Here is a 26,307-nt window from a genome sequence, read left to right as displayed (position 1 = left end):
AGTGTAAGATGGTTACAGTCATGTAAATGCTCACCTCTATATCTAGTTTAATTGTGAAAATCATCATGATTTAGCAGGACTAAAGTATACATTAGCCCTTCGTAAATTGCCACTAGTGTGTTGCGAGTTGAAACAGAGGCACGATTCCATTGATAAATAAATGTATACTTTATTTAACATCACTAACATCAGTTCAGTCAGGACATTTCCATTAAGATCCTCTCCAATGTCATTTTCTTTACAAAACGTGTTTAGTTTAGAGATATATCATGAAAACAGGCTCTTCAGCCCACCCACGCTGACCATCGATCACTCATTGACACTTCTACGTTATTCAACTTTTCAACTCGCAACACACTAGTGGCAATTTACGAAGGGCTAATTAACCTGCAAAGCCGCATGCCTTTGGGATGTGGAAGAAACCGGAGCACCCAGAAGAAACCCACGTGATCACAGGGTGACTGTATAAACTCATGCTGCCTCGGCAAGGCCAGCAGCATAATCAAGAACGAGTCGCACCCTGGCCACTTCCTCTTCTCCCATCTCCCGTCACGCAAAAAGTGTAGAAGTGTGAAAACATACACCTCCAGATTCACGGATAGGTTCTTTCCAGCTGTTATCAGGCAACTGAATCATCCTACCACAACCAGAGAGCAGTGCTGAACTACTATCTACCTCTTTGGTGACCCTCGGACTTTCCTTGATCGGACATTGCTGGCTTTACCTTGCACTAAACGTTATTCCCTTATCACGTATCTATACACTGTAAATGGCTCGATTGTAATCATGCGTTGTCTTTCTGGTGACTGGATAGCACAAAAGCTTTTCACTGTACCTCAGTAAACTTGACAGTAAACTAAACTAAATTAAACTCCGCACTTAAAGTCGAGATCAAACCTGTAACTCTGGTGCTGTGAGGCAGCAGCTCTATCAGCTGTGCCACTGTGCTGCACAAAATAGTTTCCTCCGTTTTGTAATTTTAATTATTATTTTAAAATTGTTTTGTCTTTTTTTTAAACCACTGGGATCTTTTTGTCTCCTTCAAAAATACAAATTAAATTTGATTCCCACCTGCTGTTGCTGGGCTGCCCTTTCCTTTCCCTGCTCATCAGGTTATGTGCTTCGCATCAGTGTCTAACCTGACTTAACATGCATCTTTACAATTACTAACAACAACAATCAAAGAGGCTTTTATTGATAGTGAAGTTATATGTTGGGACTGCAATAAAATGCTCTGCCAAAATTGTGGTTATTTCAGGATGGAATAAAATAATTGCATTCTAAAATATTGCACAGAAAGGAATTTAATAAATGTACATTTTCTGATAAAATTATGAAATAGAAATCCGAGTAATATATCACTGATGTACACTTATGAATAAGAATTACACATGTTGATGAACATTTGTAAACTTAGTAAGAGCAAATATAAATTTTAACACTATCGTGTTTTTAAATAAATGTTATTACGTGCCATTGCAATTATCGTCCATTAACACAAAATTTAAATTCTTGAAAAAATAGTTCTCAAAACAGAGACAAATCAGTCAACAAGTATTGCTGTTCCAAGTAACGGTTTGCCAGTGTTTAAAAATGCACAAGTATATTGAGGCAGATAATCAACTGAGAAAACAGTAACTCACACGACAATTCGCTTCCTGAATAAAGGACAATCCAAGGTAAAGGTTTCATACTCTCCACCTTCTCCACACACATGTACTCCGTATTCCTGAGAAATCTGCAGTAACAGACACATTTAGTCGTGACTAAAAGCTCCATACAATAGGAAAACAGTGCACTGATATTACTGATGTTATGTTGTGCCATGATGAAAGAGTGTTTCATTTCTGTGGCCTTAAAATTAATACATGTTTAAAACTGGAGCTACCTTAATTTTGATGATCAGCATGTTTTCTTTTTACTTTTTTATTTAGAGCCCAAATAGTTTTCTTTAAATGCAAGGAGCACTGGACTTCAATGGCATCACAGCATAATAAAACATCTTTCACCACATGCAGTCTTCAAAAATGCTATTAATTGTGAATATGTTAAAGAATATGGCTTCAACATTAAACATGTCTTTGTTATCAAAATTCTCTATCATCTGGTTTAATCTTCTCGATTCCCCTCATAACATATGACAGCAGAGGATGCACAGTCACTGGGTTATCTTGAACAGAGGCGTGGAGGGATGAGATAGCTTCAGCATGTACTCTAACTGAGCTGGGTTTAAACCCAAAATCAATCAGACTACTAAAATAGTAAGGAATCACAGGAAAACAGCAAACTGCAGGGGGTTGTTCTCATGCTCTTGGCATCAAAGGGCAAATATTTTCCATTTATTGTTATAAACATGCGATATGGAAGACAGCTTTGAAGATGCTTCCACCAGCAAATCCCGAGCTTTTTGATTCTGCAGCAAGCTATCAAGTTCAGTTGCAAGGTTCCTTTTTACATTTTGGAAGGAAAATCCTTTTATCGTTGGGTAAAAGTTGAGGTTCACACGATCGGACTATTTCACTTCACTAGCACTACACTATTTCGACACATGGACATGCAAGGAATAGAGGGAGATAGGTCATGTACAGGGAAATGAGAACAGTTTAACTTGGCATCATGTTCAGCACAAACATTGTGAACCGAAGGGCTCGTTCCTGTGCTGTACTGTTCTATGTTAGCTGTAGAAACAAGGAAGAAAAAAAAGCTGTCCTATTTCAATGGAACCTCCCTGCAGCAGTCAGCCACCGTTGTCTCTTAAGAACACAACTGCTACTTTAACCACGGCTGGCCATTAAAATTGACAAACAATCACTTCTATTGGCACTTATACACTTTTAAACAATGGAACAAATAACCTTTAGTATTTTTAGCTTGCAGTAACAAAAAATATTGAAACAATCTTTATTTTTAAAGATTCTGCAGGATTATTACATTTGTTATTGTGAACCTTGAAACTTTCTAGCCTCCAATGCCCTTTCCCCCAATAGCACAATTATCTTTATAACCATTTTTCTATAACACAAGGTTTCTTATGAACGCAAGTGTCATGTTGTTGCAAAAGCTGGTGGCATAAAAAGGGATTTTGTCACAATATGCACTCTTCCTATTACATAGTGGCATCACTAAACTATGGACTGGCCCAAACAAATAATTACCAAGGTTCATATTCCAACAGACAGTGCTGTTCATACGTTATGGGAGTAGAATTTGGACATACTAATTGACAGAAATCAAGCCTTAAAAATACCCATTGACGGCCTCCACAGCCTTTGGTGGCAATGAATACCACAGATTCACCACCCTCTGACGAAAGAAATTCCCCCTTATCTCCTTTCTTAAGGTACTTTTTTGTGTCGGTACGGTCAATACACCATTGCAGCAGCTCTAGAAATGTTAAATGCACTATTTGGTTTTCAGCCAAATAACGCATGTTTATTAAAGGTTGTACTGATAATTTTTTTCCTGCAAAATTATCACTGTCAAGAAGGAATCTAGCAGCTCCATGTCAGACCAGCAATCTCTGTAGCTATGATCATCTTTCTGAAATGCTGTCTGCTATATATTTTCAACTCCCTCTACTCCCCTCTTCCATCCGGCAAGAGGCGCAGAAGTGTGGAAATGCACACCTCTAGATTCAGGAACAGTTTTTTCTCAGCTGTAATCAGGCAACTGAACCATCCTATCACCAACTAACGTGCGGTCCTGACCCACCATCTACCTCACTGGAGGCTCTTGGACCTTCTTAGACTTTACTGGACGTTATTTTACACAAAACTTTATTCTCTTTATCCTCTATCTGCACACTGTAGATGGCTTGATTGCAATCATGTATAGTCTTTTCGCCGACTGGATAGCATGCAATAAAAAGCTTTTCACTGTACTCAGTACATGCGACAATAATAAACTAAACTAAACTTAAACTGGTAATCCCAAAGTTCCACGCCATGGGTTAACATACAGGGGAAAGTGAGCTTGGGAATTTCCAGTGCCAGGAAAGAGTTTTGAAACTAACACTGGAACGACGATGGTTTAGCCAGGGTAAATTAAGTTCCTAACTTCACCAGTTGCATTCTTACTCTTTGATTGTAATTTCGTAAATACAATGTAGGGTAAAACAGAGGATGTAAACCCTTTAAGAGTCTTCATTACTGTAATCTGCGAGAAACCACTAATTTCCAAGTAATTGTAAATCTATGGCTGCATGCCAAACCTTCAGTTCTTTATGACAGGCAGCCATACAGGCTGTTCTTATGCAGAAAAAGACTAGAAAATACTTCTCCCAAACTTAACTTGCATTAGTCCACAGCAGGGAGTGAATGAAGTAAATTGTGGATTAATCCAGGAACACAACAAAAAATATAGTCAAGGATTGAGGGCACTGTACCAAGGGTGGATACTCAGACTTTTTGTCACAAATGGGATTTTAATGATTTGATCTTGAGACCTAATTAAAAAAAAGCAAATATACTTTTGGAAGCCAAAACAAAATCCCGGCTGAGATTCATTTGAGACATTAGATTTCAGGTTAAAACATTTCTTAGACATTATCTATTCCAGCTTTCCAGTGGCCTGACTAAGGAGGAACATTCAAGACTACAAATCAGTATTTGGCAGGCTCATGGTGGTTAGCTGTCAGCAGAATGTTCTACAGAGACATACACAACATTCAGATGAACTCAGGCAAGTTGACTTGACTGGAAGAGATCCCGCAGAAGACTCGCATAGAATTCTTATTTCATCCAAATCCATTTACTGATGTAAGTTTTCACAGATGGAAACAGTTTGTTTGCACAAACTGAATAATAGCTCCCTATCTACAATCAGTGAGGATAGGCAACACAGCATCCACCTCACGCTGTCTTGGCATAGCCACCAGCATAATCAAGGATGAGTCTCCACTCGAGTGGACTCTTCTCCACTCTCCCATCAGGCAAGAAAGGTACAGAAGAGTGAAAATGCACACCTCCAGATTCAGGGACAGTTTCTTCCCAGCTGTTGTCATGCAAACGCACCATCCTATCAACAACCACAGAGCGATTCTGAGCTCCTATCTACCTCACTGGAGACCCTCGGACTATCTTTAATCGGATTTACTGGACTTTATATTGCACTAAACGTTATGCCCTTTATCATGTATCTGTAAACATAGAAACATAGAAATTAGGTGCAGGAGTAGGCCATTCAGCCCTTCGAGCCTGCACCGCCATTCAATATGATCATGGCTGATCATCCAACTCAGTATCCCGTACCTGTCTTCTCTCCATACCCTCTGATCCCCTTAGCCACAAGGGCCACATCTAACTCCCTCTTAAATATAGCCAATGAACTGGCCTTGACTACCCTCTGTAGCAGAGAGTTCCAGAGATTCACCACTCTCTGTGTGAAAAAAGTTCTTCTCATCTCGGTTTTAAAGGATTTCCCCCTTATCCTTAAGCTGTGACCCCTTGTCCTGGACTTCCCCAACATCGGGAGCAATCTTCCTGCATCTAGCCTGTCTAACCCTTTAAGAATTTTATAAGTTTCTATAAGATACCCTCTCAATCTCCTAAATTCTAGAGAGTATAAACCAAGTCTATCCAGTCTTTCTTCATAAGACAGTCCTGACATCCCAGGAATCAGTCTGGTGAACCTTCTCTGCACTCCCTCTATGGCAATAATGTCCTTCCTCAGATTTGGAGACCAAAACTGTACGCAATACTCCAGGTGTGGTCTCACCAAGACCCTGTACAACTGCAGTAGAACCTCCCTGCTCCTATACTCAAATCCTTTTGCTATGAAAGCTAACATACCATTCGCTTTCTTCACTGCCTGCTGCACCTGCATGCCTACTTTCAATGACTGGTGTACCATGACACCCAGGTCTCGCTGCATCTCCCCTTTTCCTAGTCGGCCACCATTTAGATAATAGTCTGCTTTCCTGTTTTTGCCACCAAAATGGATAACCTCACATTTATCCACATTATACTGCATCTGCCAAACATTTGCCCACTCACCCAGCCTATCCAAGTCACCTTGCAGTCTCCTAGCATCCTCCTCACAGCTAACACTGCCCCCCAGCTTAGTGTCATCCGTTGGATGGTTCGATTGTAATCATGTATTGTCTTTCTGCTGACTGATTAGCATGCATTCAATGCTTTTCACTGTTCCAAGTACATGTGACCAAAAAACAAACTAAACTAAACCATAACTCTCAACACTGGTGCCGTGCAAGGATGTGTTCTCAGCCCTTTACTCTACTCCCTATAGACTCACAAGTGTGCAGCCAAATTCTGCTCTATCTCCATGTACACATTAGCATATGACACCACTTCAATAGACTGGATCTCAAACAATGATGAGACGGAGTTGCAAGACAACAACCTCTCCGTCGATGTCGGCAAGGCGAAGTAGCTAGTCATTGACTTCAGAAAACAGAGTGGTGTACATGTCAGCATCAATGATGCTGGAGATGGTTGAGAGCTTCAAACCCCTAGTTGTAAATATCAGCAACATTTTGTCCTGCACCAATCACATTGAGGTTCTGACCAAAAAAGCTGCTTATTGAGATGCATCACAGATTTGTTTGACAACTGCTTTGTCCAAGACCGCAAGAAAATGCAGAGAGTTGAAGAAGCAGCCCAGACTAGCCTCCCCCACCACCGTTTCCATCTACACTCTCCCTCAGGAAAGCAGCCAAAAACCTTTTTCACCCATTCATTGCCTCTTCCTAAGGGGTTGGACAGGCTAAATGCAGGAAGTTTGTTCCCGATGTTGGGGAAGTCCAGAACAAGAGGTCACAGTTTAAGGCTAAGGGGAACTCCTTTAGGACCGAGATGAGGAAAATTCTCTGGAATTCTCTGCCACAGAAGGTAGTTGAGGCCAGTTCATTGGCTATATTTAAGAGGGAGTTAGATGTGGCCCTTGTGGCGAAAGGGATCAGGGGGTATGGAGAGAAGGCAGGTACAGGATACTGAGTTGAATGATCAGCCATGAGCATATTGAATGGCGGTGCAGGCTCGAAGGGCCGAATGGCCTATCCTGCACCTATTTTCTATGTTTCTATGTTTCCCCCTTCTCTCGTTGGACAGAAGCTTGAAAAACACATAGCACCAGATTCAGGAACAGCTTTTCCCCCCACTCATATCAAACTAATGATCTGTCCTCCCATAAACTAGGCTGTAGTCCCAATCTTGTAACCTACTTCATTGCGAATCTTAGACTTCTCTGCAACTGTAACGGTTTAGTGCTGTAACATTACATTCTGCACTTTGCACACAATCAGAGATTTTAACATATAACATATAACATATAACAATTACAGCACGGAAACAGGCCATCTCGGCCCTACAAGTCCGCGCCGAACAATTTTTTTTTCCCCTTAGTCCCACCTGCCTGCACTCATACCATAACCCTCCATTCCCTTCTCATCCATATGCCTATCCAATTTATTCTTAAATAATACCAACGAACCTGCCGCCACCACTTCCACTGGAAGCTCATTCCACACCGCTACCACTCTCTGAGTAAAGAAGTTCCCCCTCATGTTACCCCTAAACTTCTGTCCCTTAATTCTGAAGTCAAAGTCAACTCTCTGCATTTTTCACTGTGTCTCAGTTCACATGACAATAATAAACCAACACTGACTATCATCTCCCATTTCTCCCAAAGTGTGGAATCAAATTTACCTGTTTGAGATATGGTTCCATCTGATCCAATGTTTTCCCAAGATGCTTCTCAGGATCAAGACCTGCCAATTAAAAGTATGTTTTAATGCTGCATATTTTCAAAAGAACATTTTTAAATTCAGCTCAAGATCTCCCCAACACCTCCCCCCTCCCACCATAAAACAAAATCAACAATTACAAAAGGGCAGCAGCAAGAATTAATGAAATAAAACAAAATGGCCACCACCTTGATCATCAATCTCAATGAACCGCAGCAGATAAATATCTCATAGGACGGCACTGTGGCGCAGCGGAAGAGTTGCTATCTTACAGTAATAGAGACCCAGATTCGATCCCGACCATTTGATTTGCATGTTTTCCCTGTGACTTTGCGGGTTTTCACCGGATGCTCCGGTTTCCTCCTACATTCCAAAGACGTGCATGTTTGTAGGTTCATTAGCTTCTGTAAATTGTTCCTAGTGTGTAAGATAGAACTAGTGTATGGTGATTGCTGGTCGGTGCGGATTATGTGGGCCAAAGGGCCTGTTGCCACACTGTATAAACTAAACTAATGCAAAATCAAACAATACAAAAGATTTTTAAAAGCTAAAGGCACATGGTAAGTTTAAAATAATATTCTGATATGGGTTAATTCAAAAAACGCTTGTTAATAAGTGATGAAAACCATTGTCCAATTTAAAACTTGTATAGGGCCGAATGGCCTCCTCCTGCACCCATTTTCTATGTTTCTATGTAAAAAAAATCTCAAAAAACCCAAATGAAATAGCAGATGGAAAATAAACGTGGCTCTTTGAACCTGCTCTGCTGCTCAATAAAATCAGGACTAATCATATAAAAGGCTTGAACTTCATTTACCTACCGGTTTCCCCATTATCCCCACTTCCCTTGCAAAATCAGACAGATTTCTCAGCCTAGAATGGATAGCTCTCCGGGGCGGGAATTCCAAAATAAGAATCAGGCTTTCTTTTAATACTTTTCTTCAATATACATTTCTTACCAAAGTTTCGCCTCTTCTGTACAACCTGTTCAAATTCACTATAAAACCTGGTATTTTCCTCATTTTCAATCTGCAATCCATAAACATTTCATTGACACCGCTCTAGTCTTAGCTCAGCACTGATCTTCTGTCAGTGAGTTGTCATCCTCAGAAACTGTGAGGACCACAGTATCGTAGATATTGTGCAGCAAGGAACTGCAGATGCTGGTTTTTACTGAATATAGACACAAATTGCTGGAGTATCTCAGCAGGTCAGACATCATCTCTGGTGTAAAAGGATGGATGTCGTTTAAGGTCGAGACCCTTCTCAAATATTAGATATTGCTGTTAACTTTAATTTTGGAATGCTGGCGCTTTGGTATTGAACAAGGGGATGCTTAAAACGTGCCTGAATTTCACACTAAAAGCACTATGCATGGTTTCAATTTTTAGAGGGTTCCCAAAATGTTGCAGTATTTTTGGCGAACTTCAATGAGCTCGCAATTTTTCAAGGCACCACTAAAAATAGAACGCATATTAACTCTCATCCACACTGCTCCATTTTTTTTTACTGTGATTCACATTATTTTAACGAAACATTGCTGTACCTTCTGGAAGTTAGATCATGTTTCTGTTGAGAAATCCAGAAGTTATCACTGAAAAGAATAAAGCCTAACTTGTCACTACCATGAATAGAAACAATCTGCTTCCTTAATGCTCTGGTCTGCAAAAGACATCAAGCTCCATCTTACTTGAGTATATTTAAAAAATGTGCTGACTGTCTTTGTTCAGCTACAACATTTGAACAGGGGTTTTTCCTCAGTGCTTTAGGCTTATGCATAAAAAGTCAGGTTTCTCATGGCTGGTCTGTATCCAGTAAGTAACCTGTGCAGCAAAGAATATACTTGCAGTTGGCAAGTAAGAACAGGCTGACTAATTTATCCTGGGATTGGAAAATGCATCAACCATGATCAAGCGTTTTACTTCACTGCAGAGCATCTGTCTGATGTGCCGTTTTGTAAGGTGACAGGGCAGTATTGCAGAGTTTAGTTTATTGGCATGTATACCGAGGTACAGTGAAAAGCCTTTGTTGTGAGGTATCCAGTCAGTGGAAAGACAATACATTACAATCGAGCCATCCACAGTGCACTGACGCATGATGAAGGGAATAACGCGAAAAACGCTTACTGCAAGATAAACCCAGTAAAGTCCAAACAAAGATAGTCCGAGGGTCTCCAATGAGGAAGATAATAGTTCAGGACTCCTCTCTAGTTGTTGATAGGATGGTTCAGTTGCCTGATAAAAGCTGGGAATAAACTGTCCTTGAATCAGGAGGTGTGTATTTTCACACATTGTAAACCATACATGAGGGGTGAAATAAACAGAATGCTGCACTCACTTAACTTTTCATTTAATTGTTCTTTTTGCAACACAAAGAACAAAACACGCTGCTCATCCTCCATAAATCAACTTTACAGAATAGCAAAGATGGACACAGAAAGCTGGAGTAACTCAGCGGGTCAGGCAGCATCTCTGGAGAGAAGGAATGTGTGACGTTTAGGGTCGAGACCCTGCTTCAGACTGATACCTGGATGTGGCATCGAAGGACGAGAAGCCGAAGCAAAGAAGTGGAAGCCAAAAAACCGAACGGAAACAAAGCCGAAACGCCAAATAACCGAAAGCGTACGAAGCCGAAACGCCAACCAACCGAAAGCGTACGAAGCCGAAATGCCAACTCACCGAAAGGCTGCGTCGCTTACAAGTCAACTCATCGAATGGCCGCTCTGCCAAAAAGTCAAATAATGGACATGGCGTCGCTGGGGGGAGGGGCGGGACTTGTCAGCGATTGGTCCAGACCCCCCTGTCCATCACATCACTGGTCGGTGGAGACGGGAGGGTGGGGGTCATTTTCCCACACAAGCCAAAGGTGACTGGGCACTCTGAACCCAAGCACCAAGTTGTAAGCGGCCGAAGGAGCGCATCCCTCGGGACAGCCCCCACTCTCCCACGGCCACCCTCCACCTCGTCTTCCCCGTGCAGCCACACTGTGACTGGCCGTGTGTCGGTAGCGCCGGGTGGAGCAGAGGTGTGGGACAGGCCCGCCCCTTTGACAACAATAAGGACGTTTTATTTATTGTTTAAACACAGTAATACCTTCTGGTTGCCTGCGTAACGCACACAAGCTCCCACGCTCAAAACACCCGATAATCTGTAATCTGTTTTAACCGAAGATGGACACAAAAAGCTGGAGTAACAGGCAGCATCTCTGGAGAGAAGGAATGGGTGGCGTTTCGGGTCGAGACCATTCTTCAGACCTGAAGACTGAGTCTGAAGGGTCTCGACCCGAGACGCCACCCATTCCTTCTCTCCAGGGATGCTGCCTGTCCCTCTGTCTCTCCCCCTCTCTCTCCCCATCTCTCTCTCTCTCTCCCCCTTCCTCTCTCCCCCCTTCCTCTCTCCCCCCTGCCCTCCCTCTCCCCCCCTGCCCTAAACCCCCTTCCCCCCTCTCCTCCGCCCCTCCCCTACCCCCTCCCCATCCAATGGGTCCCCCTTGGTCTAGTATAAACTAAAGATAACCCCAAAGCCAAACTGTCAAAAATCTAGTGAGTCACTCATGACTAATTCACCTCCCAATTCTCTAAGTCAAAACTACAATAGGATTAGCACTTGTGTTCACATCCATTCTTTCAAGCACCAACAAGAATAACCAAGAAAAGTAAAGGCAATGTCACTCGGGTATATGTTATGTCTATTTAGATTTCTTGTCATGAAAAATGCTCGTGTACACCAGAGGAGGCCAAGACCAGTTAGTGTTTCTGCCTTACCACTGTTTAACTACAGAAAATGCAACACCACAAACTTGTTGGGATTAAATTCTATCTGCCAACGTTCCATCCAACGGTGAATGTCAGTTCTTTAAGGAAATTAATTCTGGAGCCAATTAAAGGAAATAATCCATTGGAAGGGGTGACAAAGTGGTTTCAAAACTTCATTCATTTGTTACTTAGCGCCTCCACAATTAGCTTTGTCTGCAAAAAATTAAATATTGAGAAAATTTCGAAGAGTATCTGGGAAAGAGGTATTATTACACAAACTCAATCTTCTTTCCCCCTCCTCCTGGCACTATACTTCCAAAACCCTACTTCACACTGAACTGAAGTAATTTATGAGTAGCTGCCAACCTTGAAATGTTGCCGTAATGATATGCAAAATCACAGTCAATATAATTGGAGTTTCGAAACTGGACATTGGTGTCACTAAATACAGGAGAATTGTGCAATTAAAATTAATTAAAGAACTCCACCGTGATAATTAAATGGCTGACCTTGACGTTGACAATTGCCCTATTCTCAACATTTATCAGTGACTTTAAAAACTCTTTTTGAGACAGAATCGATTGTAAATCAAATTTAACTTTGAGTCAGAATCACACAGCATGGGAACATGCCTCTCGGCCTCACTTATCCATACCAACAAAGAAGCTGGTCCCATTTGCCTACATTCAGCCGAGATGCTTCTGAACCTTTCCATGTACCTATCCAAAAGTTTTTTTTAAATGTTGTTATTGTGCCGACCTCAACTATCTTCTTTGACAGCTCGTTCTATATACCCACCACTCTGTGTGTGAAAAATTTGGCCCACAGGGTCCTATAAAATCTTCCCCTTCTCATATTAAACCTATGCCCTCTGGTTCTTGATTCCCTTACCCTTCGAAAAAGACTGTGCATTCACCCTCTCTATTCTATTCATTATTTTATACAACTCTTTGCAATCACCACAGCCTCCTGTGCTCCAAGGAATAAAGTTTAGCATGCCCAACTTCCTCCTATGGTTCAGGCACGCGAGTCCTGGCAACATCCTTGTAAATCTTCTCTCTAGATTAATGGCATCTTTGCTGCAACAGGATGAATAAAACTGAACACAATACTCCAAGTGTGGCCTCACCAAAGTCTTATACATCCATAACATAACATCTATACTCAATACCCTGACTGATGAAGGCCAATGTACAAAAATTCCTTCTTGACCTCCCTATCCACCTGTGACACCACTTTCACGGAACTATGAACCTTGCACACCTTCCCTTGTCTCTACAACATTCTACAGGGTCCTAACATTCAGTGTGAATATCCTGCCCTGGTTTCACTTCGCAAAACACCTTACACTTACCTGAATTACACTCCATCTCCCATTCTTGGGCCTAATTGCCCAGCTGATCAGGATCCTGCTGTTATTAATGACTCCATCTTCACTATCTACAAAATCATCTATTTTAAAGCACACTAGTCACAGGCCTCCAGTCGAAAAACAATCTTCCACCAGCACCCTCTGCTTCCACCACTCTATATTGGATAACCGTATTAATCTTTCAGGTGTCTGCAATCTCACAGTAGATTTATTTCTCCAATTCCTGTCCACTATTTGGAGGCTTATAGTACAATCCCAACAGGTGATCCTTGTTTACTTCTGCGGTTCACCCAAAGAAACTCACTGGACAATCGTTCTGTAATGTAACCTCGGACTACTGCTGTGATGTTCTCTTTAATCAATAAAGTACCTCCACCCCCCTCCTCTTTTACCCCCACCTTTATTTTGCCTGTAGCTCATGTACCCTGCAACAATAAGCTGCCAGTCTTCTTACTCCCTTAGCCAGGTTTCTGTTCTGAAATGGTTATAATGTTCTCAGTTGCATGTACCTATCCACTTTATGAAAGAAAATAGTGGTACAGTAATCTTTCAGCATTTCAATTAGCTTTGTACATTTAGTTAAATTATGTGGAAGTTTGAGATTTAGCAATATGTTCCACAGCCTTTACTTAGTCTGAAGCAAGTGGAGCAAAAAGGATAGCAGCATTCTCAAATATAATCTGTAGTTGCCACACCATTCAATTAAATATGTTTCTTATAAGTAATGGCTCTCTTCACAAGATTTACAAATGACTGATCAATGAGCGATAATGACGATGGACTTAATGAAGGAAAGAAATAGCAAAATTAGAACATTTAAAAAAAGCAATCATGTTAATTTATGAGATGCATTTTACTTATGTTCATAAAAACAGACATATTAAGCAAATAGGCCATTCAGCACTTTAAGCCTGCCCTGTCATTCCTAATATTGGTATCGTAACACATTTTGTTTTACATATTCAATATTCAATATTTTATTGATTTTCCCCAAGTTTATATCTGAGCTTGAGCTCTCCTTTTCTTTCCCTGTTTGTTCTGTGCAAAGAGGGACAGGTTGAGCCAGACAGATGAAAGATGAGGAAACACAGATAGGACAAGTTAAAACAAATTAGAAAGGGACAAACAGGGTAGAGACCACCTGAGAAGCAAAATGGTCTGTTGCCATAAAATAAAAACCTGCCATCAATGAATGAAATTGCTACTTGCAGAAATAATAAACTCAATCATGCTTGACCTAGTCCACTGCCTGTGTAGAACAGGAACATTGCACTTCTGCTGAGTCTGCACTTTGTGAGAGATAGACACAAAGTGCCGAGTAACTCAGTGGGTTAGGCAGCATCTCTGGAGAAAAAGGATGGGTGATGTTTTGGGAAAACATTGACCTTTATTTAGCTTCAATTGAATTACTGGGTGTTTAGATAAGGATTAAAAACAGAGATCAGTGGAACTGCCTACTTATTTGACAAGTTAGCAAATTCTCAAGTCTAGTTATTCAGTTCAAGACTATTCTATTCTTCCTCAACAGTGTTTCCAATTTAGATAACACCTATAGCACAATTTCAATTTAATTTTATTAGCTTCAAATGGAGATTACAAACAAGTGGAATACTCCTGATCAACCATCTTTTGGTCTTCTTCTCTGCTTAAAGACCACCATCATTCAATTGTCATGGAGTCATTTCAAGGTCAAATATTTCTAGTTTCCTGAATGCAACATGTAGCTGCCAATATTTAATGTCACAATGATTGGAAAATATATTTTTTAGTAGGTTTGTTGTAACCACCAAATGTTTTAAATAATTTCTTCAGCTACGCAGGTTAATATTTATTTGCTCTTGTGATAAAGAAAACTAAATATATTGAAATCAAATTACCACTGCACTTGTTCTTGTGTCTTGCTCAGTTATGTAACAGTGGATACAGTATGCAAATTGTTAGTCTGAAATACACAATATAAATATTAACTATTATTCCAAGTTTAGTTTCGAGGTACACCACGGGAACAGACTCTACGGCCCACCGAGTTCGCGCCGACCAGCGATCCCTGTACACTAGCACTATCCTTCCTACACACACCAGGGACAATTTTATCATGCCAATTAACCTACAAATCTGTCCATCTTTGGAGTGTGGGAGGAAACCAGAGCTCCCAGAGAAAACCCACACGGTCACAGGGAGTAAGTATAAACTTTTTTACAGACAACACCCGTAGTCTGGATTGAAGCCAGGTGTCCGGCACTGTAAGGCTGCAACTCTACCACTGTGCCACCATACACATGGACGCTGGATGGTATACTGACTCTTCGCATTAGAGCCTGGTTCCAGTAACTCAAACACTCAAGAGGAATGGAGGCAGCAGAAAATGGCTGACATTGCCACGTATTGACCTCCCCACCATCAAAGGGATCTACAAGAAGCGCTGCCTCAAAAGGCAGCTAATATCATCAAAGACCCACACCACGCTGGCCATGCTCTCATCTCGCTGTTACCATCAGGAAAAAGGTACAGGAGTCAGAGAACCGTGACCTCCAGCTTCTTCCCATCAACATCAGGCTGTTGAACCACAGCGCACAACCCGAGTCAGCAACTATCTACTCGGGACTTTGTTTAGGTTGCACCACATGCTTCAGTTTTCACTATTATGGTCTGGTTATCTGGCGTTACTGATAAGATATTGTATTATTGATTATTGTTCATTTACAGTTTACTTTTGTTATTTTCTGGTCGCATGTACCAAGGTAGTGAAAAGCTTTTGCTGCATGCTAACCAGTCAGCAGAAAGACAATACATGATTACAATCGATCCATTTACAGTGTATAGATACATGATAACGGAATAACGTTTAGTGCGAGATAAAGCCAGCAATGGATAGTCTGAGGGTGTTGTTATGATAATGTGCCTATTGAGCTCCAGCAGGTAATAATTTTATTGTTCGGCTCCCAGTGCATATGACATTTAAACATTCATGACTCATGGAGCAGATTTAGTTTAAGGTTTATAGTTCATTTGTGAATGAGTATGAGTATGTAATTTTCAACAGTTCAAGGGCTATGGACCCAGAAGGCCCTTGTATTCTCTTAATTTATTCCCTTGACACAGAGAGACCACTTAAGGAACTATTGCGTTCTTCACAGTTTGGTGATGATTCTCCAGAGCTGACTGAAAAATATTATTTTCAAGTTAGTTCTTCCAATTCCTCCACTGACGACTGAACTGGTGAAAATGTACATCAAGATAGCCCTTAAAACATTCAGTTTCTTATCTAACATATTTTCACAAAGATTTGTTTTATTTTTTAGTTTCCATTTAGTTTATGGTCATATCTACCAAGGTACAATGAAAATATTTTTGTTGCGTGCTAACCAGTAAACAGAAAGACTATACATGATTGATGTGTCCACAGTGTACAGATACATGATCAAGGGAATAATGCTTAGTACAAGATAAAGTCAAGTAAAGCCTGATTAAAGATAGTCCGAGGGTCTTCAATGAGGTAGATAGTAGCTCAGGACTGCTCTCTAAATGTTGTTAGGATGGTTCAGTTGCCTGATAACAGCTGGGAAGAAACTGTCCCCGAATCTGGAGGTGTGCGTTTTCACACTTCTGTATCTCTTGCCTGTTGGCAGAGGGGAGCAGAGGGAGTGAGACTCGTCCTTGATTATGCTGCTGGCTTTGCTGAAGCAGCCTGAAGTGTAGATGGTCAATACAAGGGAGGTTGGTTTGTGTGATGGTCTGAGCTGCGTCCACAATTATCTGCATTGATGTGCTCAGTATCCTGCCATAAGCCAATTGTTTATAATCTAACCTTCTTAAAGTTGAATCATTAAATAAAAATCTTCAAGTCTTGTACCTGTTTTGCCATTGTGCAATGGTGGTAGAAGATGGTCCAAGATTTATTTTGCATAATTGCTGGAACTCCAGACAGGTGAGAATCTAAATCAGATAATATCTAACTCTGTGCCTCAAGCAATTTTCTATTTAATTACAATTCAGAACTATTTGGACTATTCAACAAAGCAGTCTTTGTCACCAACAAAGTCTGGTATTTTACAATGAGCTAGTCACGGACAACAGGTTTGTCAAGCTGAAGTGATGATTCAGGTCACGACCAATGCCGTTTGTGCCTACTCTCGTTATATTAACATCTTTGACTTGAAAACTGTGACTTCAGAACAAAATTTTGCACTGAAGTAATTTGTTTTAAACCATCCAGTTCCAGCACCATCATAATAATAATAATAATACATTTTATTTATGGGCGCCTTTCAAGAGTCTCAAGGACACCTTACAAAAATTGAGCATGTATAGGAAAAACATGTAAGGGGAATGAAATAAATAGTAGCGACATGACTAGTACACAAAGTAAAGACAGAATTCAATACAAAACACAGCATGAGGCAATTAATGCACAGATGAAAAGGGACGGGGACGTGGGGCTAAGGATAGGCAGAGGTGAAGAGATGGGTCTTGAGGCGGGACTGGAAGATGGGGAGGGACACGGAATTGCGGATCAGTTGGGGGAGGGAGTTCCAGAGCCTGGGAGCTGCCCTGGAGAAGGCTCTGTCCCCAAAACTGCGGAGGTTGGACTTGTGGATGGAGAGGAGACCGGCTGATGTGGATCTGAGGGACCGTGAGGGTTGGTAGGGGGAGAGGAGGTCAGTGAGATATGTGGGGGCCAGATGGTGGAGGGCTTTGTAGGTGAGGACCAGGATTTTGTAGGTGATCCGGTAGGAGATGGGAAGCCACTGAAGTTTTTTGAGGACTGGAGTGATGTGATGCCAGGATTTGGTGTGGGTGATGAGTCGGGCGGCTGCGTTCTGGACCAGTTAGAGTCGGTTGATGTAGGTGGAGCTGATGCCAAGGAGAAGTGAGTTGCAATAGTCCAGTCGGGAGGAGATGAAGGCATGGATGAGTCTTTCAGCAGCAGGCGGTGTGAGAGAGGGTCTGAGTTTGGCGATGTTGCGGAGATGAAAGAAGGAGGTTTTAATGACATGGCGGATGTGAGGCTCAAGGGAGAGGGTGGAATCAAAGATCACGCCAAGGTTGTGGGCCTGGGGAGATGGGGAGACAGTGGTGCCGTCGATGGTGAGAGTGGGGTTATTGATTTTGCTGAGTGTGGCTTTGGAGCCTATGAGGAGGAATTCTGTCTTATCGCTGTTGAGTTTGAGGAAATTATGTTGCATCCAGGTTTTTATAGCTGACAAACAGGAGTTGATATGGGAGAGGGGGGGGTTGTGGGGGGATTTGGTGCCAAGGTAAATCTGGGTGTCATCAGCGTAACAGTGGAAGTCCAGATTGAAGTGGCGGAGTATCTGACCAAGGGGGAGGATGTAGATGATGAAGAGGAGGGGGCCGAGTACGGAGCCTTGGGGAACGCCTTGAGTGACTGCGGCTGTAGCAGAGGTGTGGTTGTGGAGAGAGATGAAGTGGGATCTGTTGGAAAGGTAGGAACGGAGCCAGCTGAGTGCAGAGCCTTCAATGCCGAGGTCCTTGAGTCTGGTGAGCAGGATGTTATGGTTCACTGTATCGAAGGCTGCGCTCAGGTCGAGGAGGATGAGGATGTTGAGGGAACCAGTGTCAGCAGAGGTGAGGAGGTCGTTGAGGACTTTGAGGAGAGCAGTTTCTGTGCTATGGAGGGGGCGAAAGCCAGATTGGAGGGGTTCAAGTAGGTTACACGCAAGGAGGTGGGAATGAAGTTGCGACGCAACGATACGCTCCAGGGTTTTTGAAAGGAACGGGAGGTTTGAGATTGGGCGGTAGTTAATGAGAGAGGAGGGATCAAGATCAACGGCAGCAGTTTTGAAAGCGGAGGGGACAATTCCTTGGGACAATGAGGAGTTGAAGAGATTAGTGAGGTAGGGGCAGAGAACGGGGAGGCAGGACTTCAACAGGGGAGTGGGGAGAGGGTCGAGAGAGCAGGTAGTGGGTTTGGAAGAGCTGATGAGTTTGGAGATTTCAATAGGGGTGACCAGGTCAAACTGGGAGAGGAAGCAGTGTGGAGGAGGGGTAAGGAGGTCAGTGGAGATGTTGAAAGGAGGGGCCTTGGTAGGTGGTGGAGTAGATGCTGGGGAGTCGGGTACAGGGGATAAAGATTGATAGATGGTGCTGATTTTATCAGCGAAAAAGTGGAGGAATGAGTTGCAGAGATCCGGAGTAGAGGTAGGGAGAGTGTTGGCTCGAGGCTTGAGGAGGTTGCCCACTGTGGAGAAGAGGGTTCTGTGGTTTAGGCAGGGATCGGTGAATATGGAGGAGAGGTAGGCAGATTTTGCAGCAATGAGGGCATCTTTGTAGTCAGTGAGGTGGAGTTTGTAAGCTAGAATCATGCCAGAAAGCTTACAATGTAAACTATAATTTGGACTTCAGTAATAGATGTATTTTATATTTGGAGAGTTTCAAAGCAATTATGAATTCAGGTAACATACAGAGCAATGGATGCACGATGCAAGTACTCAGCCAGAGATTTCTGCAATTGTTTGAATCACATTAATGGACATAATGCAAAGCTCAGATCTGTAATCCATCTTTTACCCTTATTTCCTCACGATTCTAACTTAATGTGAGAAACTCTGCTGTGAAATGGGTAGTAGCTCAGTTCTTTCCGCTGCTAAAGTAACCTTCCGAAAAACATATTTGGAAAGCAGATTAATGTGAATTAGCGTAGGGAGGATTCATACTGAGGTACAAAATGCCCTTTAGTCAGACCTTTATTTCCACATTTTCAGAGGCCCCAAAATGGTGCAGCAGAAAGAGGAATCAATTTGCACACAGAGGAACACAAATATGAGATCTGAGAGAAATTAATGCACATTAAATCAGTAAATGATGCTAACGCAAAGGGATACAAGAATAGCATGGGGAATATTTAACTGCAAGTCACTGAGGAACCAATCAACCATTAAAGATTTTTTACAATTTGGCAGATAGATTGGGGTAATAATTTCCAACCACAAAAATATGCTTCCTCTAGATAACAGACCTGTAAAATGGAAGGAATTCATTGAAGTTTAGTTTAGTTTATATACAGCGTGGAAATAGGCCCTTGAGCCGACTGAGTCTGTGCTGACTAGCGATCCCCATACACTAACAGTACCTTACAACTAAGGATCATTTATAATTTTTACCAGAGCCAAATTAACCTACAAACTGTAGGTCTTTGGAGTGTGGGAGGAAACCAGAGCACCCAGAGAAAACTCATGTCATCACAGGGAGAATGTACAACTCCATACAGACAGCACCCGTAATCAGGAACCCAGGTCTCTGCCGCAGTTAAGCAGCAGCCCTAATGCTGCACCACGGTGCCACCTGGAAGTGAGTGGGGCACTTTCTCATGTACATCAACATGAATGCGCGAGTCCAGTTCTTGACTCAAGCCTGCATTCTCATTATAAAAATACAAGAAAATAGCAAACACAGGAAACCTGAAACAAAAACAGAACATTTTGGAGCATTCAGTAGGTCAGGCAGTGACTGTAGAAAAAGAAACAAAACAAACATTTTAGGTTGCAGATCCTTTGTTAGAACTAGGAAAGAGAAATAAAAAGTGATTAGAAATCGTAGAAAAACATGCATAGGGAACTAACTTGTTTTCTAAATTCATTAATTTCAATGGAAGCCTTTCAATCTAAAACATTTAATCTATTCATAGTGTGCCTGGCTTGCAAAATCTTTCCAGCAGTTTGCTTTTATTTCTAAATTTTCATTATCTCATCTTGAAGAGATGTGGAGCTATCTTTTGCATTATCCACCCCTGGAGCCTTTTAGTTTCAGTATTTAACTTCTGTATTGAAATAATATTCATAGTCATACAGCACAAAAACAGACCATGTCATGTCCATGCCTACCATTTTCCCCATCTACACTAATCCTATTAAAATACCATCCTTCCTCTCACTTTAAACCAAAGATCATAGAGCGGTTCTATGATCTTTGCTTTAAACCTGTGCCCTCAGTTTTTGATACTCACGACCATTTGAAAAAGATTCTGACCATCAACCTCATCTATGCCTTTTATAATTTGATATACCTCTTTTGCTGGAGGATAACAGATCAAGCCTATCTATCTCACCTCAGAACTAAACTCCAATCCACAAAATATTTTGGTTAAACTCCTCTGCACTCTCTCCAGCACAATACATCCTTCCTATAGTGTGGTGACCAGAACCGCACACAATACTCCAAGTTTTGTAAAATTGTAAGATTACGTTCTAACTTTTACTTCTATGTCCTGTCTTATGAAGGGAAGCATGCTACTTACCAAAGATCCTATAGCGGAGCAAGATAGACCACTCCTGCTAAATGCAATGGGCAGAGTACTGGGTGTAGTACGCAACGGAGAGGAACGTGGTCCTTTTTTTCATCCATTTCAGTAAACTGACCCGACTTTGGGTATCCGTCTCGCAGTGTAATCAACGTTGCGGGGGAACAGTTTGTGTTAATAAATTATAATTCTGAAAATGAGGAGAAGATTTTTACCAAAGAACTTTGATTTTTATGTTTCCGTAACCGGCTTCCGTCTCCACATTAGTATCTTTCCTCCACTATGGGTTCTTTGGTGCAGAGATGGAAGCCGGTTACGGAAATGGAGCCGAAAATTACCCATGAATCTGCCCATGACCGTACTACGTCTTTTTCGTTGAGTGGTCTATCTTGCTTGCTATAGGATCCTTGCTACTTACTGTATATGCCTTCTTCACCACCTCCTAACCTGTGTTACCACTTTCAGGGAACTCCAAGATTATTCAGTTCATTTCCACTCCTTACTGCTCTGCCACTTACTGTTGATGTCCTGACCCTATTTGACTTCCTAAGATGCATCACCACGATAGAATTTATTTTTTTGTGTGTAATATAGCTACCAGGAGTCTATTTACAGAAAATGTCTAACCCTGTTATTGCGCATCCTTAACTGTTCTTGGAAGGATTATGGTAAGCAGCCTTCCTGCACCAATTCTGTCTTAGAAATAAAATAATAAAAGTAGATAAAAACCACTTTCTTGTGTGAAGTCATGAAACTGAACATTTTTGAGGGGAAGAAGGGCCCCGACCCGAAACATCGCCTATCCATGTTCTCCAGAGATTCCACCTGACCTGTTGAGCTATTCCAGCACTTTGTGTCTTTTTTGACAGAATGAATGGCCCAGTCTTGATTTGACAATAATTCAGCAATATGAAGAATCAAAGCATAGCGTTGGACAATTAAAGAACTGTCTTTTTAAATGGATAGACTAACCCGTATTATATGATACAAATTAATGTGATAATTGAAGTTCTGCAAATCTCTTGTTATTTAGCTTTGTATTCAGTTTAAAGTGAAATATTTGTTATAAATACCATTCAAATTCCATTCAAGTGAGCATCGCAGGGCACATGATATCATTGAGACAATGACGACTTCATAAAGATAAAGATAGACATAAAATGCTGGAGTAATTCAGCGGGTCAGGCAGAATCTCTGGAGAGAAGGAAAAGGTGAAGTTTCGGGTCGATTAGGTCTGAAGAAGGGTCTTGACCCTAAACAATACCGGTTGCATTTTGTGTCTATCTTCGATGTGAATCAGCACCCGCAGTTCCTTCTTATACAAAAACTTCATAAAGTTGCACATAAGCAACTGTAAAAAAACAGCAGAAGCTGAATAATTTAATCCATCCAAGTATATCCCCATAAAACTCCCAACATTGCAAACGGAATATGTCCTCACTGCAAATATCAAGATCTGTCAACAGCTTGGTAAAATATTTCAATAACAATTTTTTGTGAAAGGTCCCAATATGTGGAAATCAGAAATCTGGAATGCACCATGGCTTAGAAGAGAACCTGGTTGTGTGAACAATGCCTTGTACACAGCATCAATCTTCATCGTGTACGGACTGACATCTAACTGCAAAATGAAACGGCCTACGAGCTATTTACTATAAATGTGCAAAAAGACAGTCTTCACTATAAATACAAACTACTAACATAAAACGAGAAATGTGGTTTATTAAATACAACATCATATTTTCCTTTAAAGGCTCATTAATCTGTGCAGCAGACATATCGATTTCAAGGTACTTTCTGTTTACCATTTTTAAAGGAATGCAGACTAATAAAATTCTTCTCTTTCTACTTCTTAAACTGTCTAATAACTTGTGATATTGACAGGTTTGATTAAAGGCATTTAAAAGTAATTACCTACCTCTGGCAGTCATTTTCCAACATCCTGCCTTTTCCTTATCTCTCCAAATTGTTTTGTGCTCAAATGTGTTTGCCTCTGGCAGATCTCTTTACAGTTTTATAAAAAAAGTGATTGATGATTTGAACTTTTTCTCTGATATTTGACAGCTGCTCATTTGCAGTTTGTGGTTATACAAAGGACTGGGATTATGTAGTGTTAATAGTCTGCTCCCATGTGGTCTGGATACCTACCAAAAGCTGCGACTTTGATTATCGTGGCTTGAACATTAGACAATATCATTTCTCTCAGCAAATCTTCCTGGTTTCGACGCCAGAGGTAAGCCAAAGGCTGGAGATTAAGTCGCTTGCACCTGCAAAGGTAAAAAAAAGGGTTTCTAACAGGATATATTTCAAAAGTACTGATATTACTTAAGGCACATCTCATAACCTTGATCAATTCCACCTTGAAAAATGGGTCTATTGGTGCTGTGAACAAAAACTAAAATCAACCAACTGGTACTAAAAAGTCAAGGATAGTAGGCTAAAAAACACATTTAACCAATGCTGACTGACGCTTATGTTCATTGCAGTATGTTAAAATGCATTCATTTTTTGGAAACAGACATTTGAGAAGATGGCGCATTGGAATGTGTCATAGACCGAGATACAGGCCCGCAAAGTCGGCCTCGGTAGTCGGCTACGGGAATGGCTCTGCCGCTCCGACTGGACCAGAATTCCGGAGTCCCGGCTGCAGGGAGCAGATTCAACACGCCGATCGACACGGAAGTCACGGATTTCAAGTGAGCTTTCGTGATTTTGTCTGGATTAAAGGAGGTGCCAGACCATAAGTTGCCAGAAAATCGGTCGTGGAACTGTAGATAGATATCTATCTATCTATTAATATATAAAAGTCTGTGGCTACCGCCTGCCGTCCGGCTGCCTTTCTGCCTTTTGATTCGTTCCATCGTGTGATGTCACAATGCCCAATACTCGCAGATGTCCAATCGGAATGGATCCATTTACATGGACGGCTGCCGGCCGCCTTTCTTCCTTTGATTCCCTGCAACTCCGAAACCAGACGCAGAATCGCCGACATCTTTTCCATTTCGGTAGAGATTTCACTTTTCTTTCTAAGTATCCGCTCCTCATTACATTTCGTCGTGTTTAAGTACACATTTTTAATCAAATCCTTCTCCTCCCCCCACCCAATATTTCAAAAATAAACTGGCTTCTCACCCATAGAAGCAGCCCCAGCCCCAGCCCCTGGTGAACGTTCCATCGTGTGATGTCACAATGCCCAATGTTCACATTTGTCCAATCGGAATGGATTCATTTACATATGCCTTTACAGGAGCCCCAGCCCCTGGTGAACGTTCCATCGTGTGATGTCACAATGCCCAATGCTCAAAGACATTGTTGCCATAGAGGGAGTACAGAGAAGGTTCACCAGACTGATTCCTGGGATGTCAGGACTTTCATATGAAGAAAGACTGGATAGACTCGGCTTGTACTCGCTAGATTTCAGAAGTTTGAGGGAGGATCTTATAGAAACGTACAAAATTCTTAAGGGGTTGGACAGGCTAAATGCAGGAAGATTGTTCCAGATGTTGGGGAAGTCCAGAACAAGGGGTCACAGTTTAAAGATAAGGGGGAAATCCTTTAGGACAGAGATGAGAAAAACATTTTTCACACAGAGAGTGGTGAATCTCTGGAATTCTCTGCCACAGAAGGTAGTTGAGGCCAGTCCATTGGCTATATTTAAGAGGGAGTTAGATGTGGCCCTTGTGGCTAAAGGGATCAGGGGGTATGGAGAGAAGGCAGGTACAGGATACTGAGTTGGATGATCAGCCACGATCATATTGAATGGTGGTGCAGGCTCGAAGGGCCGAATGGCCTACTCCTGCACTTAATTTCTATGGTTCTATATTTCCCTCTCCTCACCCTCCCTCTCCCACCCATCCCTCTCTCCCCCCCACCCCCCTTCCCTCTCTACGCCGCCCCCTTCCCTCTCTGCACCCGCCCCCTTCCTCCTACCCCTCTGTCCCTCTTCCATCACTCCCCCTACCCCTCTCCTCCTCCCTCCCCACTCTACCACCTCTCCCCCTTCCCCCTCCACTCTCCCTCCCCACTCTTTCCCCTCTCTCCCCCCACCCCCTCCCCCTCCCTCCCTCCTCCCCATCCTCCCCCACATCTCTCTCCCCATCCCCCTCTCTCACCCCCTACCCCGCTCTCCTTTCCCTCCCAAATCTGTCCCGTTTCCTCCTCCTCCTCTCCCCTCCCTCTTCTCACCCCCCCTGTGTGTTTGGGGGGTGGTTAATGTGAGTTTGATGCCGCAGCCCCCCCTCCCCGCAAAACGCCGTTGGGGAAACAGACCCAACGGGTCTGCACTTGGTCTAGTTATATATTAAAACTGTGTGCCTGCCGCCTGCCGTCCGGCTGCCTTTCTGCCTTTTGATTCGTTCCATCGTGTGATGTCACAATGCCCAATACTCGCAGATGTCCAATCGGAATGGATCCATTTACATGGACGGCTGCCGGCCGCCTTTCTTCCTTTGATTCCCTGCAACTCCGAAACCAGACGCAGAATCGCCGACATCTTTTCCATTTCGGTAGAGATTTCACTTTTCTTTCTAAGTATCCGCTCCTCATTATATTTCATCGTGTTTAAGTACACATTTTTAATCAAATCCTTCCCCCCCCCCCACCCCAATATTTCAAAAATAAACTGGCTTCTCACCCATAGAAGCAGCCCCAGCCCCAGCCGCTGGTGAACGTTCCATCGTGTGATGTCACAATGCCTGATGCTCACAGATGTCCAATCGGAATGGATTCATTTACATATGCCTTTGCAGGATCCCCAGCCCATGGTGAACGTTCCATCGTGTGATGTCACAATGCTCAAAGACATTGTTGCCATAGAGGGAGTACAGAGAAGGTTCACCAGACTGATTCCTGGGATGTCAGGACTTTCATATGAAGAAAGACTGGATAGACTCGGCTTGTACTCGCTAGATTTTAGAAGATTGAGGGAGGATCTTATAGAAACTCCTGATTACATTTTGTCGTGTTTATGTACACATTTTTAATCAAATCCTTCTCAACCCCCAATATTTAAAAAAAAACTGGCTTCTCACCCATAGAAGCAGCCACAGCCCCTGATGAACGTTCTATTGTGTGATGTCACAATGCCCAATGCTCCTCTGTCCCTCTTCCATCACTCCCCCTACCCCTCTCCTCCTCCCTCCCCACTCTTCAACCTCTCCCCCTTCCCCCTCCACTCTCCCTCCCCACTCTTTCCCCCCCCTCCCCCCCCCTCCCTCCCC

The 26,307-nt window shown here is 42.3% G+C and overlaps 1 protein-coding gene across 3 annotated transcripts in view; it reads right to left on the bottom strand.

The window, feature by feature from the left end:
• Window positions 1-26,307, bottom strand: part of dph6 (diphthamine biosynthesis 6) — a 267,398-nt gene that overhangs the window by 143,102 nt on the left and 97,989 nt on the right. For all 3 annotated transcript variants that reach the window (XM_033026964.1, XM_033026963.1, XM_033026965.1), the window contains exons 5-7: window positions 23,237-23,355; window positions 7,665-7,726; window positions 1,644-1,738 (exon numbers count right to left, since the gene is read on the bottom strand). In XM_033026964.1, coding sequence (XP_032882855.1) covers window positions 1,644-1,738; window positions 7,665-7,726; window positions 23,237-23,355 — 276 coding nt within the window. The remainder of the gene's footprint in view (window positions 1-1,643; window positions 1,739-7,664; window positions 7,727-23,236; window positions 23,356-26,307) is intronic.

The sequence above is a fragment of the Amblyraja radiata genome, chromosome 9, assembly GCF_010909765.2.
Source record: "Amblyraja radiata isolate CabotCenter1 chromosome 9, sAmbRad1.1.pri, whole genome shotgun sequence".
NCBI classification, from domain to species: Eukaryota; Metazoa; Chordata; class Chondrichthyes; order Rajiformes; family Rajidae; genus Amblyraja; species Amblyraja radiata.
The sequence above is the reverse complement of the archived record's forward strand: the minus strand, read 5'-3'. Positions and strand labels throughout refer to the sequence as shown.